At 38.0% G+C, this 17730-nt stretch overlaps 1 protein-coding gene across 6 annotated transcripts in view; it reads right to left on the bottom strand.

Moving 5' to 3' along the window:
- LOC142143596 (alpha-1,4-N-acetylglucosaminyltransferase-like) overlaps window positions 1–17730 on the bottom strand; it is a 120316-nt gene that overhangs the window by 37181 nt on the left and 65405 nt on the right. Inside the window, exon 2 of one of the 6 annotated variants that reach the window (XM_075201567.1) lies at window positions 12853–13052. The exons of 2 other annotated variants lie outside the window; for them this stretch is intronic. Coding sequence is in view for 1 of the 4 variants with exons in the window: in XM_075201564.1 (XP_075057665.1) it covers window positions 3263–3283 (21 nt within the window). In the remaining 3 variants the exon portion in view is untranslated. Of the gene's footprint in view, window positions 1–3199; window positions 3410–12852; window positions 13053–17730 lie in introns of those variants that run through there. 3 more of the 6 variants (XM_075201568.1, XM_075201564.1, XM_075201565.1) reach the window with 3 other exon arrangements.

Raw genomic sequence — 17730 nt, 5'->3', positions numbered from 1 at the left:
AGCTAGGTTACTAAACTCATTGCTATTATATCATCTATGTTGAAAAGTTTTATAGTGCATGTACCATGTGTGAGTTTGTATTATGGAAGATATAATAAAAATAGTTGTTGTAACATTCTTCTGTAAGTAAAAAATATTATTTTGTACATATATATCTGCATACATATATATATATATATATATATATATATATATATATATATATATCCTGCGTTTTTGGGTTTTCCATAGTAATAAAAACAATATTTCTATGCTATTTAAGTGGAATGTCTGCAAACATGCAATTAACAACAAAGGCTCTAATGCTGAATTGGTTGCATTTGCATCTAAAAATGCATGGGTACAATGTGTTCACTCAAAAACGTGCAATTGCGCATATAGGCCCCTTGCTGAACAGGCTAGAACTGTGTGACTTCAAGACAGGTAGAACCCAAGCCGTGCTATCCCTGTTATACAATTAACAAGGCAGGTTGCCATAGCCTAGTTCTGGTTGTGGCTTTATCTGGTGGCCCCATGCTGTTCATCCCCCTGATTTTGCTGCTACATCATCATCATCGTTTATTTATATGGCACCCAGATTCTGTAGCACCTGACACAATCATACAGATAGGACAATCATGGGTACAGGTAAGCAGAAAAATAATGCATGCATTGTCAGTATGCGAGCAGGGCTTTCTCACCTCTTTGTCTGTATTACCCAGTATTGTCAATTACTATGTTTGTGCCCAAATGTTAAACGCTTCGGAAGTTGCTGGCGCTATATAAAAAGAGAGGGGAGATAGCAAAAAGCTCCATGGGCAGGCTGGTTCTTGTTGAACCAGAAGCTCCAGCATGCCGTTACAGTCAATCGATGCTAGTGCATGCTGAAACAATAGCAAAACAACACACAAACAGATACAAATGTTTAACTTACTTAAACACTCATCAAATCCCCTCTTTCACATCTTTAAAATAAAATATTTTCTCTTCTTACTCTACCGTTAAATTCCATCTAGGGCTGGTTAAGGATTTTGAATGGTGGAGAGGTACTGTTCACTTATTTATTTATTTAGGGACCTATTTGCCAAAATTCTTCTTATCATGTGATAACTATATTATTTTTATTGGCCCCAATTAAGGCAATATGAAGTTACAATTTAACAATATGTTAATGCAGTGACAAAGTTATAAATGTTACATATATCTCTAGTAGTTTCATTCTGCTCTACTGAGCACCTTCTGGGGCCTGCTACATGTGTGGAACTGACTGTAAGCCTTTCGTTTCACTGCTATTACAAAATGTAATGGAAGTTTCTATATTTTTATATAAACTTATAGATAAAGATATAAAATAATAATAATAATAAAATTAATAATAATAATAATATAACTTATATTATATTACATATTATAATATTATTATAATATTATAATATCACCATTACCAGCATCACCCAAGGAAAGGGCAATAGTGCTTTTCATAATTTCTAAGACACCTGCACTGAAAAAAAATCAATATATATTTTTTTCCTGTTCACACCATTCTGTCAGCTAAATACTCTTTCATAGCTTTATCTTGTTTAGCAAAGGGTTAACACTGGATAAATCAGAGGTAGGCTGCCAGGTGAAGTTAATAATTGCTTCATTGAGGAGGGGCGTCTTTGTTGGTACTTTCAAAGCAGCCCAAACATAAATTTTAGCATAGTCAATTTCAACGGTACTTCAATTAGGTAGTGTTGCGATTTGCAGTGATACAGGTTGATAGTTACACTACTGTGGTCCAGTGGTGGATCCAGGGGGGGGCGATCGGGGCGATCGCCCCCCCCCTAGCAGGGGCTTGCTGCTGGCGGCTGCACACTGTGCAGGTCCGTTCAGCAGTGACAGTGTGCTGCCCGGCTGCTCTGATTGTGTTTTAAACACAATCAGAGCAGCGGGGCAGCACACTGTCACTGCCGAGCGGACCTGCACATACTGTGCAGCCGCCGGCAGCCTTAGAAATTAGAAAGGGGGTGGGGCCTAAATCCCCCCCCCACTAAAATCGCCCGGGGTATAGCAAAAGTCTGGATCCGCCCCTGATTCAGCATAAGACATGATAGGGACAAGCGCGGAAGACAGAGAGTGGATAGACATGAGATATAAGTTAGTGAACCCGGCCAATGTGAACATATATTCTAAAGGGATAGTGTAATGAGAGACAAGAGAAGCAAATTGGACACATTTTAAGTTTGGTCCACTCCGGAATAAAGGTCTGCAAAAGCTGAGGCCAGGATGCTGCAGTGGCGTAGATGAGGCCAGGATGGTGCAGAGGCCTAGTTTGGTACAAAGTCCTGAAAGGTCCTGATGCTGTGGAGACTTAGTTGGCATAGAGGCCAAGAAGTTGCAGCGACCTAAATAGATCAGAAAGCTGCATGGTGCAGAAACCTAGATGGTGCAGAGAATTAGAGGTGCAGCAGTTTCAATGATAGCACACAAGGTATACATGTATTGCACTCTACCAGTCTATAACCACCCTTGGGTATCTGATCCAGGCTTGTATCAATGCTGAAGATGACACCATTTCATTAGAATATGAAGCCCAACACACATGGGTATGACATATTGCACAATACGTCCAAGGTCTATGTGTATTATAAATTCACAAAAGAATGCAAAGAAAAAAATACAAAAAAGATACCTTCTGGTGCTTAACAGGCTGTGATTCAAAAAATCACTAGTTGCAAGGGGTCTGCAATCCCCCAAGAAACAAAATATCTATAAGAATAGTAAATTTGCAACTGTGTATTAATAACCACAAAAACAGATAAATGAACTGTGAATAATTAAAACCATTTAAAATTAGTACAAATACATAAATAACATCATAAAAACATAATCAACACAACATGTAATATGGACCTGGATATATAACACCTGTTAAAATGGCTGCACTGTCTAATCCAAAGACAGTTATGCGTTATCGCAAATCTACCAGCTCTATTCATATATTTGCACACACAATTGACATATATTTGTGGGGTAGATGATTAGCTATTTAAACCCAACAAAAAAAAACAGCACAAAAATCAGCACAAAAATATTGAAGTTCACGCATATAAAACTTCAGAATTCAGTCACCAAATAAATCTTTAGTGTTTAGGTAGATATAACAGCCAAAATGGTTATATTGCCAAAGAGAGTTAGATTACATCACAACCAGAGCTATAAAAGCCAATTTGCTTACCAGAAACCTGGATAAGACAGTCCAGCGTGTCGCGCTCTACATGTGCACTGAAGTACTATGTACCTTCACAGACTGTGAAAACATATAGCTATGCTTTGGCTCTAACTCCTCTTCACAAAGGGGGTTCCTGTTAGCTCTCCTTATACTGTCTCTGCTGAGACTGGCAGCTTGTTCGTGTATGGCAGCCAGACAGCTATAACTTATGATCTTGTGTATCAGTAACCCGAATACAATCTCTGCTCCCACCAGGTACGCCCAGGCATCAAATATCAGTATAGAGGGTTAGAGTTACGCGTTTCATCACCTTGGGGCGATTTATGCTAAGACATGTCTGAATCTTCTTTTTGCCTATCTGTATCAGATCTCAACCTTCACAATATACAATTACCCAATGTTTTGTATCTCTGTTAATTTATATCTCTGATTATTTCACCGGGGGGGGTAAATTTAGAAAGTGTAAACCACTTTGTCAACACATTGGTCAACATATTAACCACTATATTAACACAATAACTGCAAAAGAACTACACAACTTAAACTAATTCATTTCTCAGATCATGCATCAAATGTAAGGTGCTAACCAATTTTTAGAGTTGTTCAGAAAAGGCCTTATAGGGGAGATATAGACTGCTAAGTCTAACCACAAGACTAGAGGAGAGCTAAAATAATACATGAAGAATAATTCTATCCCATATTTAGGGTATATATATATGACCATATATTCAGTTCTAACCATTATTAAATCTGAACATAAAATACTCAATTATTAATCACTCCATAATTCATTGGCTAAACAACTATATAAACTAAATTACCATAGTTTTATTTTTTATATTACATATATAATAATATAATTGTATTCATATCAGCTAAATGATTTCATTAAGTTCCAGAGATTCATTTAGACCAGAAGGCAAAGTGTATTCAATTGGTAAATCCAAAAGACCTCCCGTCTATATCTATCACAACCTCTTGGTATGGCCTTGGCCAATTCCACCCCAGTAATGGTGAGTCAATCTGGATTGCAGTTATGCTTAAGGGTAAAGTGCCGGGAGACGCTATGTGCTTTCAGTTCATTTAATATATTACGCCTATGCACATTGAATCTGACTTTCAATGACCTAGTCGTTCTCCAAATATATAATAAGTTACAACTACACTTATATAAAGATCACAAATGAATCATTGCAGTTTACTAAAACTTTAATCATCTATTCTTTGTCACCAGATGTGGGTCGAACCGAGAACATTCTATTAGTAATATGTTTACACGTGATCCATCACTGTCCACCACATCTGAAGCAACCATCTGACATGGAGGGAAGCCACTCAAATTTCCCTTTATTGTCACTGACTTCTTTTTATTTAAACCTTTCATTTAGAACTTTAGTTCCCAGAGTGTCTGGTCTAAATTTAAAAAAACTAGGGACAAATATGTTTATTAGATTGTTGGCTCTTTTAAACATATCTACCGGATTGCTCGGTAATAATGATTTTAATATTGGATCTTGCTTTAAGATTGGATAATTAGAAGGTATACTCTTTTTAACACTAGACAATACTTTATTAGACCTCAAGATGAATGCCTGCTCTGAGTTAGTAGCGACATCACCTCTACTTCCTCCCACAACACTCATTTGATCTTTATCAACGATGTTGTTAACCTTAATAGGATCTTCTTTTGTTTTCTTAGGCTACAATAAAATGTCTCAGTCCATTTTATTAATCTCTCTAAGTGCTTGATAGCCCAATTTAGATGGATGCCCTCTATCCAGAATTTTTTTAGCCATTACATCAGCTTGTTACAATAAAACCACTTCATTAGAGCAGTTACGGCAAAGGCACGTAAACTGCCCCTACAATATATCTTTTAATGCCGACTTATAGTGTTGTCCCGGATTTCCCTCTAATATTTGTTTTAAAATATTTTATTGTTTAGTTGTCTATAAGCCTCTACTTTATAGTCTGACAAATCCTGGACCATAACACCACCACATTTATTCGCATTTTTAATAATTATAGATGGATTAATTTGTAGTTCTTTAAGGGCCACTTGTTCCCTAAAAGGGAGATTACAATTCTTCCTCCTATTTGACGAGGAGCACAGCTGCCTAAATTGTTCCAATGTAATTCTGTAAAAGCAATCCATCTGTGTACTCTTCATATAAATCAGAAATAACTCAGATTTTACTTTAAATCTTGAATTGGTACAGTCATTCTGTTGATTAGTATCAAAAATGGATGCAAAATCAGATCCATCTGCATTATTTTTTTCATATAGATCTTCAAAAACTGATGATATCTTCTCAACGTCTTTACCATTTAGGGGCGTATTCAATTGTCGGCGGAAACGCTGAAAATCTCGCCCTCCATGGACTATTACCGTTATTACGGTAATAGTGCAGTAAAAACCGTTATTACTGTAATTTTCTCGCTGGATTTCAGCTTACTATTACCGTAATAACAGTAGTAGTTTTAACGCAGCGGGATATTCAAAAAACTGAATATGCCCCTTAGAGTGATCAAATGTACATTTCGTTCAATTTTTTTCTTTTTCAATGTATTAATTGAACAGAAAAAAATAAATATATAAATAATGCCACCAGTTAATAATAAAGATAACAATGACAAAACCGTAACAAAAAAAAACATTTTTTTTTTATTTCTTTTTTCCCCGTGAAATACATTTATTAGTACCTTCATCGCTAGTGATCAGGACTTTGACTAGCCCTGCAGCTGGGGCAAGAGATAAAGCAAAAAAATCAAGCAACTTTGAGATGCCCAGAGGTTGATTCGCATATGGCTGTGTGCATTTGAGCTTGACATGCCCTTACTGTACAATGACTACGGCAAAATGTCCCTTCCCCACCCCATTCACTCCCCGAAATCGTAGGCTGTAGTAAGTGTCTTTTGTGTTTGAAGATAGAGTGGACAGGGCAGTCTTTACTGGTGTATGTCCCGGGTTCTAGGCAGGCGCAGAGTGATTTTGCATATAATATGCTTACTATCAGCAGATGCATGCCTTGATGAATCAGGCCCAATATGTTCAAATTATGCCAGGTAGATGATCCGTGACAACAAGGCCGGACTGGCCATCTGGCACTTCTGGCAAATGCCAGAAGGGCCGATGGCCAGATGGGCCGGTTACTAGCTGGCCGGCCCCATCGCTCAGCACACAGACTGTCATGCCAGAATTCGGCATGACAGTCTGTGTGCTGAACGGTGGGGTCGGCACTACACTTACTTCCTGGTGTGGCCGCGCCTCCCCTCCTCCCCTCTCTTCTATGAATGGCTCTGGAGATGTCACATGGGACGAGCACCATGTGTTAGGAGAGACTACACAGCGCGCCGCGGAGGGCACAAGGTAAGAGGGGGGGGTTAGTTTGTGTGACAGGGGATCTATATGTGTGACATATGTCCTGCTTCACACTGTACTGCTTGTTAAGGCAGAATTGTGTGCACCTAACAGTAGTGCACACAGTATTGCCTTTGTATTTGTCAAAAATGTGTCTAATAGCCAAATTACATCATAGGAGCCCCCCTGTCTTAAGTGCCCGGGCCCCCTGAGCCTTAATCCAGTTGGTCAGCAGGAGGATCTGTGCTCCGTCCCGGACAGGGCACAGCCTGCAGAGCAAGCCGAGGAGCTCTATGTCTCACAAGATTTATTAATCTCATGAGACTAAGAGCTTCCCTGCTCACTCTACATGTCAGCAGCATCAGAAGCATAGATAAGTACAGTGGGCTGGGGGTGCATAATGTATCTGGGGGGGTGATGTAATGTGGATGGGGAAGGTCTGATAAATGTAATGTTTTATTATAATGTATGTATCAATGCACCATTTTGACCACGCCCCCAACATAATGTAGCTACGTCCTTGGCGGCACCGCCACTGCACTGCGGCACACATTTTTTTTTCCTGCTAATCAACAGAGGTGGGCCTGCGTGCTTTAAATGCCAGGGCTGATTTTTAGTCCCAGTCCGGCCCTGCGTGACAACATTGCGATATAGACTCCTTTGGCTAAAAGGATCATTGAAGTTTTTCAACCCACAGACAGTAATCAGCACAGTTGGTGGTAATCATGTGAAAACCCCATTACTGGCCCATTGTTTCATCCTCAATGGTCCCATTGTCCTACCTAGTCTGAAAGCAGACTTCAAAGAGCCCTAAGATGAGGAGGTTACCTAACTCATATCACTTGGGGGAGGTGGGAAGGTTTGGCCAGGGACTTGTTTTATCCTATCAGACGATACCTCAGGAAAGAGGGGCTGTCAATTCACACTGTGAAACAGGTTGGGGGTAAAAAGGAACCAGAGGGTCCAGAGTGTGTGTTCATTTTGGGGAAGACTGACCTAAGAGGTTATGCTCTGGAGTGCACTTGTCGTCAGGACTCCATTGGATTTGTTTGCTTCTCATACTTTTGCCTGCCATCTACTTTGGGGACTGTAACCTGCCATTTACAGGACTCTGTTACCCCCTTGATGATTGTATTTACCACTGGTGTATTTTATTGATGTTCCTGACTTTTAAGTGTACCTTCAACACTTAAATTTCTTTGCAGCTATTCTTGGTGTTGGTTGTGGAAGTAAAATAACTGGACGAAGTAAACTAAATTGATTAATATTGTTTTAGCATGCGACTACGATTAGTACGCCACTTGTAATGACGCAATCGCATGGATTAACAACACACACATTTACATTCACATTTATACTTGTAAATAATACACATTTATTAAGACTTCAATCCAAATCTATTTATTAGTAAAATGTATTAAAGATTATTTATACATAAATTATATTATATTAAAGGTATATAAGGCTCAGGATATAGGAAATGTATCATGTTTAGTGTCATTTTAATCTGCACATTATAATCAGGAATCCTCTACTATTGATGAAGCGATCGCTTCCTGCGATCGCTATTTATGGAAGATAAAGGACTAATGCTCAAAATGATATTGTGTTTGGAATGCATATAAATTGGTTTAAATTGGATTAGGTCTGTTCCCTTAGGCACATATGCTCAGCTGTTGGGGTGAGCTGCCCCTACTTTATCAGGAATCATTTGAACTGACCTATGATTTTACTGGACTGACCTGACCCCTGGACCAATAAAGAAAGACCTTATTTTATCTTTGTGTACTTTGTGACATCATCACTGTTTTTCTGTTAACTGAAACTGCATATAAGCAAGTTGTGGGCCAGTATTATCTCTCTCTTCCTGACAACAGACAAGATGACTGTATCTGAACCTGGACCCAGGACACACATGGGAAACTGTAACGTATTCGGTTTTATACTTTCCTGTTTATTGTTATATCTTTTATGCTTCAATATGGATTTGCTGTAAATTCTGCTATTTTTTGCTATTAAATCTCTTTCTGCGTTGGAACCACAATAAACACAGTGGACAATGTTTATTGCTAATGATAAAACAAACATTACATGATGATATAAAGAAATCCCCATCTTCACACAAAAAAGAACCTTTTTTTTTATTTTTTTTCTCTATGAAAAACATATATCACCATGTTTTTAATGTCTGTTGTACATAAAATACATTTTTACAATTGTTCTTTATTGCAAGCACATGTTCTAGCATCCATTCACATCATCACTATCACTTGGCACTTATACCTGCACTGTAGCTGGTGCAAAGGATACAGCTAAAAATGGCGTACCTCAGATATGTCCTGAGCTTGAATCGGACAAATGTGCGTGTGGTCAGGTTTAGCATGCCTTTACTGTACATTGACTACACATGCCACTTCCCTCTGTGCTTCTATGTTGGAAGCATATGAGCTAGGTTTATGGCAGGATTATTTACAGATAAACCAATCCAGAATGCAAATGTATGTATGGGCACATTAGCAAATGCACACCACTTGTAATTGAACTCATATTAACCATTTTACATGAACACTGCTATTTATGGTGTATTGCCCATACTTGCCTACTTTTAATAAGTGAATTCCTTGAGATCTCGGACAGAGAGTGTGAGTAGAGGGTGGAAAGGGGCGGGGCATGGTCAATAGCATAAACAACGTTTTTTTTCGCAGGGGTGGCGGACCAAAATGACACGATTCACCGTAAATTGCATTATTTTGACTAGCAAATTGCCAGATGCGGGAGACTTGCCTACTCTCCCAGGAGTCCAGGAGACCTACCTGGATTTCGTGAGTCTCCTGGACATTCCGGGAGAGTTGGCAAGTATGGTATTGCCACATCCCAGTAACTACTTTATTACTAATTGCAATCACTTCAGTTGTGCATAGATAGAAAAATAAACACTTCTTAATGTTTTAAGCACAAATGCCAGTCTAATTGGTAAATGCTTTCTTGTCTGCAACACTTATGTACTATAATAGAACACCATGATCTGTAAGTTTAACCCTCATTAACCAGTGGTATGTAAACCTTATTCTAAAAAAACACTGCAGTCAGGGACGAATTAACAATAGGCCTTTAAGCAGAGATGGGCGGGCTCGGTTTCCTGAAAACCGAACCCACCCGAACTTCGGGGATCCGAGTACTGAGCTGACTCGCCCTATTTCAGATTCCAAGATGAGCCAAACCGTAATTGTGACGTCGTCTGATCTCGGATCTTGCGATTTTTGGAATCTATAAATACCTCCCTCAACGGTGATCTAGCACCATTTGAGAGAGGGACACAGAAGGGGTAGGATAGAGTGGCAAATAAAAGAGCTCCATTGCTGAAATACAAATATACAGGTCCTTGCAAGCTTTTTTTCTGAATTAGCAACAATAAGTGTAGGGTGTTATATACACCCAAAGACAAGAGCTGCATTGGTAATTTCGTCATTGCTGAAATACAAATATTCAAATCCTTGCAGGCTTTTTTTCTGAATTTACAACAATAAGTGTAGGGTCTAATATACACCCAAATAGAAGAGCTCCGTTGGTAATTTTGTCATTGCTGAAATACAAATATACAAGTCCTTGCAGGCTTTTTTCTGAATTTACAACAATAAGTGTTGGGTCTAATATACACCCAAAGCGAAGAGCTGTGTTGGTAAGTTTGTCATTGCTGAAATACAAATATACAAGTGCTTGCAGGTTTTTTTACTGAATTTGCAGCCAAATTAGTACATACATGTTCCCAATTATTCTTGTTCATTTTAAAACAAATGCACATTGCACTCAGTATTTGTGCCTTAATGATTCAGGCCCAATATTATTTTCATCATGCCCAATCTTCTATTGTTATCCCTTTTGTCAGATGTAGCAGTTTCTCTCTCTGCCACAGCCCCCCAGGCCAAAGTTGCCAACCCTCCCCTGCCGCTCATTCAGCAACCGCAGATCTTTTTTGTTATATTATACAGATTGTAGGCATCATTCATTAAGGAATACAACATGAACATAATGTGTGATTTTTTTTAAACGCACGTACATCGGGCATACTCATGTCAGTATTCAACAAGGAGTGGATCTAAGAAACATCTTTTGTTGACAATGTATTCAAACATATATATTGGCAATTAATTGATGAATATGGTACTAAGTCACTTACAAGATGCATTATGATTTGCCCCTCTAGCTAATTCACCGGCAGACATATGTTAGTGTACAACATGCATTTGTATTGCTGATTGCCACAGGAACGCACAGACGTGCAATTTCTTGCTTACACTCATGCTTTATTATCATAGTTACTATAATTTCACACTCATGCTAACCCTTCTTATTAATCCTTTCCACAATGCTGTATGTATGCTGTTTGTTTGATACTGTCTGATATGAAAAAAACATATATTATAATAGTGAGAAAATGGCTCTGCTGCCATATACTGTGTGAAGATAATGGAATAATGACTGTGCTGCAATATACTGTGTGAAGATAATGGAATAATGGCTTCGCTGCCATGCCATATACTGTGTGAAGATAATGGAATAATGGCTCTGCTGCCATATACTGTGTGAGGATAATGGAATAATTGCTGTGCTGCCATATTTTGTGTGAAGAAAGGAAACGATTATACCCATACAAACTGTATCCCCTTTCTCACACTAATAGGAAATGAGTTACAATACTTTTTATCCCTGCTCCTCTCATCACAGACTTCCTTCTGGCAGAAAATGTATTGCAATTAATGCCCAGTCAAAAAGGGACAAATCAGTTTCAAATATTCACTTATGTTCCAAATGTTCCTTCATTCTGGTACAAATGTATATTAGTGCACATTTAAAAGTCTTAACGGCTGATATCATGACTTCCTTTACCGTCTTACCCTTATTTAACTATAATCTTAAATAACTGCCACCTGAGTGTGGAAAATTTAAATAACTTATTTAAATATGGTGGTGGAGAAGAGAGCAGTCAGTCCAACGTCTGCCAGGCAAAACCCAACTGTCCCAGCATGGGACAGATGGGAGCTCATCAACTGGGGGTACAACCAATCAAACCTCTGGGTTCACCTGGGGGACAACCAATCAAACCCCGGGGCGCACATATTTACCTTAGCAGGACACCACGTCCTGGACTTACAGAACCTGCCCATCGTCTGGGCTAGATGAAAAGCAACCACAGGGCAACCCACAGGGGCAGTACCTGTACTGAGACTATAGCCGATTCACTCAAAGAGAGGCGGGTTCAGTGTGCCCACTATCGTAATGTGCGCCCAAACCACTGGCCGTTGACTGTACTGCGTTTTCCTGCAACTCTCCATCCAGGATCGCCATCAGTCGTGCCAGCGCGCCAATAACTGAGCACCAACAGAAGAAGCATCCAGTCCTGAATCCATGCTACCAAGTACTGACAACCAGGGAGGGTGGGTGGACAACTTCCAGAACTGCAGAGACTGTTTAATTATCCGCCCTTCCAACTTATAGACCCTGTCTACTCATCCCCTATGACACCAGATGGGCGTACTTCCATAGTTAACTATTAAACTACAGAGAATAACACAGTTTTAAGATATAGCCTCAGCTTTTAAAATTGCCTTCAGGCTTATTTCATCCCCAGTTCTTATTCTTTAAACAAATTAAAACATAGACATGTTTTTTGTAAACAAATAGTTTTTTTTATAAACAAATAGTTTTTTATAAAATATTTTTTAGATTAAATGTAAAAAACAATTCAAAATCAACTTTAAAAATGAAAATAATATCTTTCCGAAATTTTCATTTTTTTTTTCTAATTCCTTATTCTTTTAAACAAGCATGGGCAATTAGGATGTCACTTGGCTGTTGCTTAACCCAGCAATACTGTATTATTACAAATGATAAATCTTAAATAATGAAAATGAATAATGCAGCAACAAACAAACCACACTTTATATTGCATTTTATTTTATAAATTTTTTCTTCCTACAGCACTTTTTTTTACATACTTGTCTGATTATAATGGACTTTATCTGAATGTAAAAAGCTGTTTGCTTTAAAAACCTGCTGTTTTTGCCAGTAAAAGGGCTTGTTTTTGCTACGTCCTATATATTAATAGGGTAATTATTTGTTGATAACCTAAAACAAATAATATTATGGGTAGTACTGGGAGGAGGAGCAGAGCACTAGGTGTCAATCTGACATCCTGGTTTAGAGCTGGATTAAGACAAATACACAGGCAATACAGTGTGCACTGTTAGGTGTCCACAGCTCTGCCTTTACAAGTAGTATAGTGTGAAGTGGGACATACCTTCCAACTGTCCTTGCAGCTGGCCCAAATCCTGACAAGCAAGACAGTAACTCAGATTCGGGTCTGCCCCACCAGATTCAGGACAGTTGGTAGAATGTCCTGCTCTATTCTACCTGTTCTTGTTACTTTCACCACCTGTGTCTGCTGGTGTCTTTAGCTCATTTGTTGCTTGTCTGGATCTTGGAATTATGGGAGCCCTACTTGGAAAGAAAAATGGATACATGAAATATAGAAAACTCCAACCAGCCCTGGGGGTAAATGTATTAATGTCCGGATTCTTCAACTCCGGCGTGTTCAGCGTCTTCGGCGATTAAATTTAAAGCGGCGCTGCATTGTAAAGGGAAGTTTCCCTTTACAATGCAGCGCCGCTTTAAATTTAATCGCCGAAGACGCTGAACACACCGGAGTTGAAGAATCCGGACATTAATACATTTACCCCCTGGTGTTAAATTGGTAGCACCCACATTTTATAATTAGGCCTCCTCCAGCCCCAACATTAGAATAATAATATTCACATTTGCTAAATATATCTATTTTCCCTCCAACTAGCCCGGACATTAAATTAATAGCAAACACATATACTAAATAAACCTATTTTTCTCCAACCAACCACAACATTGAATTAATAGTATTTCCATTCCACATATAAACCTATTTACCTCTCTCCAAAAAGCCCCAGAAATAAATGAAATAGCATTTATGTTTAAAAAATATAATCATTTCCCACAACTAAAGTGGGAAACGAAGAGTGGGGAACAAGCTATTCCTTGGCCCTCCTCTGCATCTTCAAGATCCTCATCCAGTGCCTCTTCCAGGACTTCCTTTAAGGCCTCCTCCTAGTGCACCTCCATAGAACCCTGATTACAGCATTGTTGGTGGCTGCAGAGGCGTTCTATTGGAATAAATATGACACATTAGTTGATTTATAAATGTTCTGTCTCACACATACATAGAGACATACAGATAATATTAAGTAGGGAGCATTCTTTTCTTCATTGATGATCTACCAAGCTGCGGGACCAAAGCAATGGCCCATTGTGCTGGTCAGTACCTGCACTCATGTTTGCAAGTGACTGAGACTTTTCAACATTCAGAACATGTACCAATCCAATCAAATGTTTAAAAATAACAAACATCAAATCAACACAAACTTAACCCATATCCTTCAAACTTTGTAACACAATGACACTAGCCTGGACCATCTCACTGACCTTGTTGCCACTATATCACTACTAACCCTCCTGCCCCAGTGCCATATGTTTCCCCTCCTGCCCCAATGCCACTTGGTGCCACTCCTTCCCCTGACACACATTTCCTCTCCTTCCCCTATGCAACATTTCCTCAGTTCTGCCCCTCTGCCAAATTTCTTTCCTCAGGCCCCTATGCCCCAAGTTTACACTCATTGTCCTCCCCAGATTTGCCCTCACTATCTTCCACAAGATTAACCACTTAATCCTTCCCAAGTTTACCTGTAGCCTCATTGTCATCTCAAACCCAACTGCTTCTGCGGTCCCACCACCTGCACCATCACCCTCTGCTGCCCCACTGCCCTCTGCTGCTCCACCACCCTCTACTTCCCCACTGCCCTCAGTTGAACCAACACCACCCTTTGCTGCCCCTCAACCCTCTACTACCCAATTGCAATCTCCATCATGGGTAACACGAAATCAAGGAAAGACGCGTACAGCTCAAAATGTTTGCCCAAGGGTTCAATCGTGAGAAAAAAAAATAGTCTAATTTCTTATGTATTTTTACACATGTTGTTTTGTTTGTCACTTTATGTTGTTACCCCCCCCCCCACACACATTACACAAGTTTTAAAAAAAAATGTCCTGTTTTTTTGTCCATTTACTTTAAGCTTTATATTTAAAGCAAAGTCCAAAAGGTGCTTACATGTAAAGTATGATAAAATCAAAAATTCTTTATAGCCGGCATAGTCTTAGGAATCATGAGGACCAGGGTCGAAGTCATCTACATCCTAGCCAGCAACCTCATCCTCTTCCACCTATGGAACCCCACTCCTGATCGTGATGTTATTGAATACAACACACAAAGCAATGATGTCACAATATTGGGTGCATACATAAGAGCTCCACCAGTCAAGGCAGCAGAATCTGGACTTTAAAAGGTCAAAGTTCACTCTATAACCGATCTGGTGGACATATGTGCCGAATTGTATGCAACTTCTTGCTCAGTGTGTGGATTTAAAATGGAAGTGAATAGCCAAATACGAAAATGGTATAAAGAGTAGCAATAAATAAATACAAAAAAAATATTAGTAATGAGTAGCTAAAAATACAATTGGAGACATATTTTAACATAATATATTGCTATTGTAGAGCTACAATATTTGGCAATTGATTATACAAGTACATCATAATTGAAATATAATGATAATATTTCAAAAGGTAGTAGACCTACCACTATTAATTAATGCTCATTCACAAGTTTCTGTAAAATACTCCCAAAAATATATAAAAGTAAGCATGACATTAAATGTCGTGTAATGCTTACTTTAATAACATGACAATTTTATTAAATTATAAATAAATAAAAAAACATTCCATTACAAATGTATGGTACTGCATAGGCATTTATAGTAGACGACATAGTCTTTTAAAAGCTTGCACATATCAGTTAAAAACAGACAAGCATTGTGCTAAAAGTTGTAAAAATATGTGAAAATAATATGAAACTTACGCACAAGTATGCAGTGTCTATAAAAATAAACAAAGAACGCACCTGCACTATGTAATAATCCTGTAATCCTCAGCAAACAATACTAAAACCAACCGGTTTGACACAATGGCATCATAGTAATCTCTCTTGGACAGTCTTGTTGTATAATGAGAAAAGTGTGTCAAGGTGTGCAGGTATGCAAGTGAATAATGGAATTACTTAAAAAGAGGAGAATACAACACGTGAGAGGCACACCTGGTATACATTTATTAACATAGATGTTTTAAAATTCTCAGTAAGTCCAGCATCAACTTGAGAGACCCTCAATACACTCTATATATTATCCTCTTAAATAGTAAATAAAGAGTAAACACAAATAAAATATAACGTTAACTGCATGTCAATAAAATGCAATTAAAAAAGCTAAATATTTTTTCAAATCAGCAGCTGATGGGGAGTGCTGGGTGCTGGTGCTGTATTGCCATTTAGAGGGGCATATATATATATATATATATATATATATATATGTAAACAATATTCAAATGCATAGTGTATAGTATAGTGAATAATGATATATAATAACTATAGTGAAATAATTTAGGAGTGTTATTGTAATATATCATGTGGTGATCTAAGATGAAGTGATCGTGAATAAATATCATTGAGTTATTGTGATAAAACTTATTCTAAAACACATGTGTAAAGTTTAGAAATATTACAGATATTGATGCGTTATATCATCTGTGATCAGAAATGTTAGGGATCTTGATCTTAATCATAAATAGTAATGTATCTGTATAAAAATTGCAAATCACTCAAATATGTGCAACTCTCTTATTTATAGAGAATAATGTGAAACCAAATTAAAGTATTATTGTAATTATTAAGTGACAAACCAAAAAAGTGCACGAATGACAATAAAAAATGTGATTTTGACATTTGTGACAGCATTGACTACATCAGTGAAAAGGAATAAATGTTCTCATCAATGGACATGTGGAAATTATTTTGGACAACTGTTAGCCGCACATAGTGGATTTCTCTTTCCTCAACACATCAGCCTTATACTTAACTTTAAGGATATAATTAAAATAAAGACACAGACACATTCTTGAGTTGGCAAAATATAGGTTTCAGTTTATTTAAATCAATTGGAAATTGGTGGCGGAGAAAGCACACTGCGGGACAGCTAACAACTGATGACTGAAACATACTGTGCATGGCCAACTGGCTCTCAACCCATTTAACCAAGGATCTAATCCTTTATTGTATGACCAGTGCTAAATCTGGCATCAGAGTGACTACACCTCCTCTAGACTCACAATGATCTGCCTTCACAAAGCAGATCTAGGGGTCCTCCTCACTAAAGGACCAAAAGCCACCTTTACCTCGACCTGCAGCCAATCATTGATAGCCCTGTGCTTTCCTACCCAACTGTGCATGCTCTGAGATTAAGGAAAAAGAAAGTTAGAACCTGAATGTCCTAATAATTAATTGAAACAGAGTGGGCAGGAGGGTTTCTGTGAAGGAGATGAGACAGCACTGCAGGCAACCAGAATATTTTTCTATGATCTAGGCACTTCCCTTTATCAGCCATTGGCTGAACTGGGTTAACCCATTCAGGTGCTGTTATTTACACAAGAGACACACTTATGGTTTTAAGTGCGTTCATTTTAAGAACTCTCTTGTCATAATTGTTGAAAGTGGTATCAACTTGATATTTATAAAAAGAAAGGGAAACTTATGTTTTTATTTAGGCCATTGGGGTATACTGTTTCACAGAGGAATATATATTTACTATCTCTTGTTAACATTTCTTGGATTAAATTTCCCCCACGAGTACCTAAATTAACTCCAAATTAAATATTGGAGGCTAAGATCATTATAATCCCATATTATTGATCCAAAAGTATTGAATATATAATTAACCATTGTTCACTCACTCATTTTAAAATTAGAATATTTCATTTTTAATTGAATTTTATTGACATGCAGTGTTTCATTTGTGTGGCTGGATCATGTAGAAATAACTTACTGTAGATATTTATTCAATTAGGAGTGCAGTACACCACTGTATATAGTTGCAAACATACAGATTTTTTTATATTGTGCTGAATTTCTGTATCAGAAATGTATGGTGGAGGAAATGTGTTATTTGTAGGAAATCCTAAATTAAGTTAATTAATTATTTGCATTTGA

Source organism: Mixophyes fleayi, chromosome 3, assembly GCF_038048845.1.
Source record: "Mixophyes fleayi isolate aMixFle1 chromosome 3, aMixFle1.hap1, whole genome shotgun sequence".
Lineage (NCBI taxonomy): Eukaryota > Metazoa > Chordata > Amphibia > Anura > Limnodynastidae > Mixophyes > Mixophyes fleayi.
This window is presented reverse-complemented; position numbering and strand designations above follow the sequence as displayed.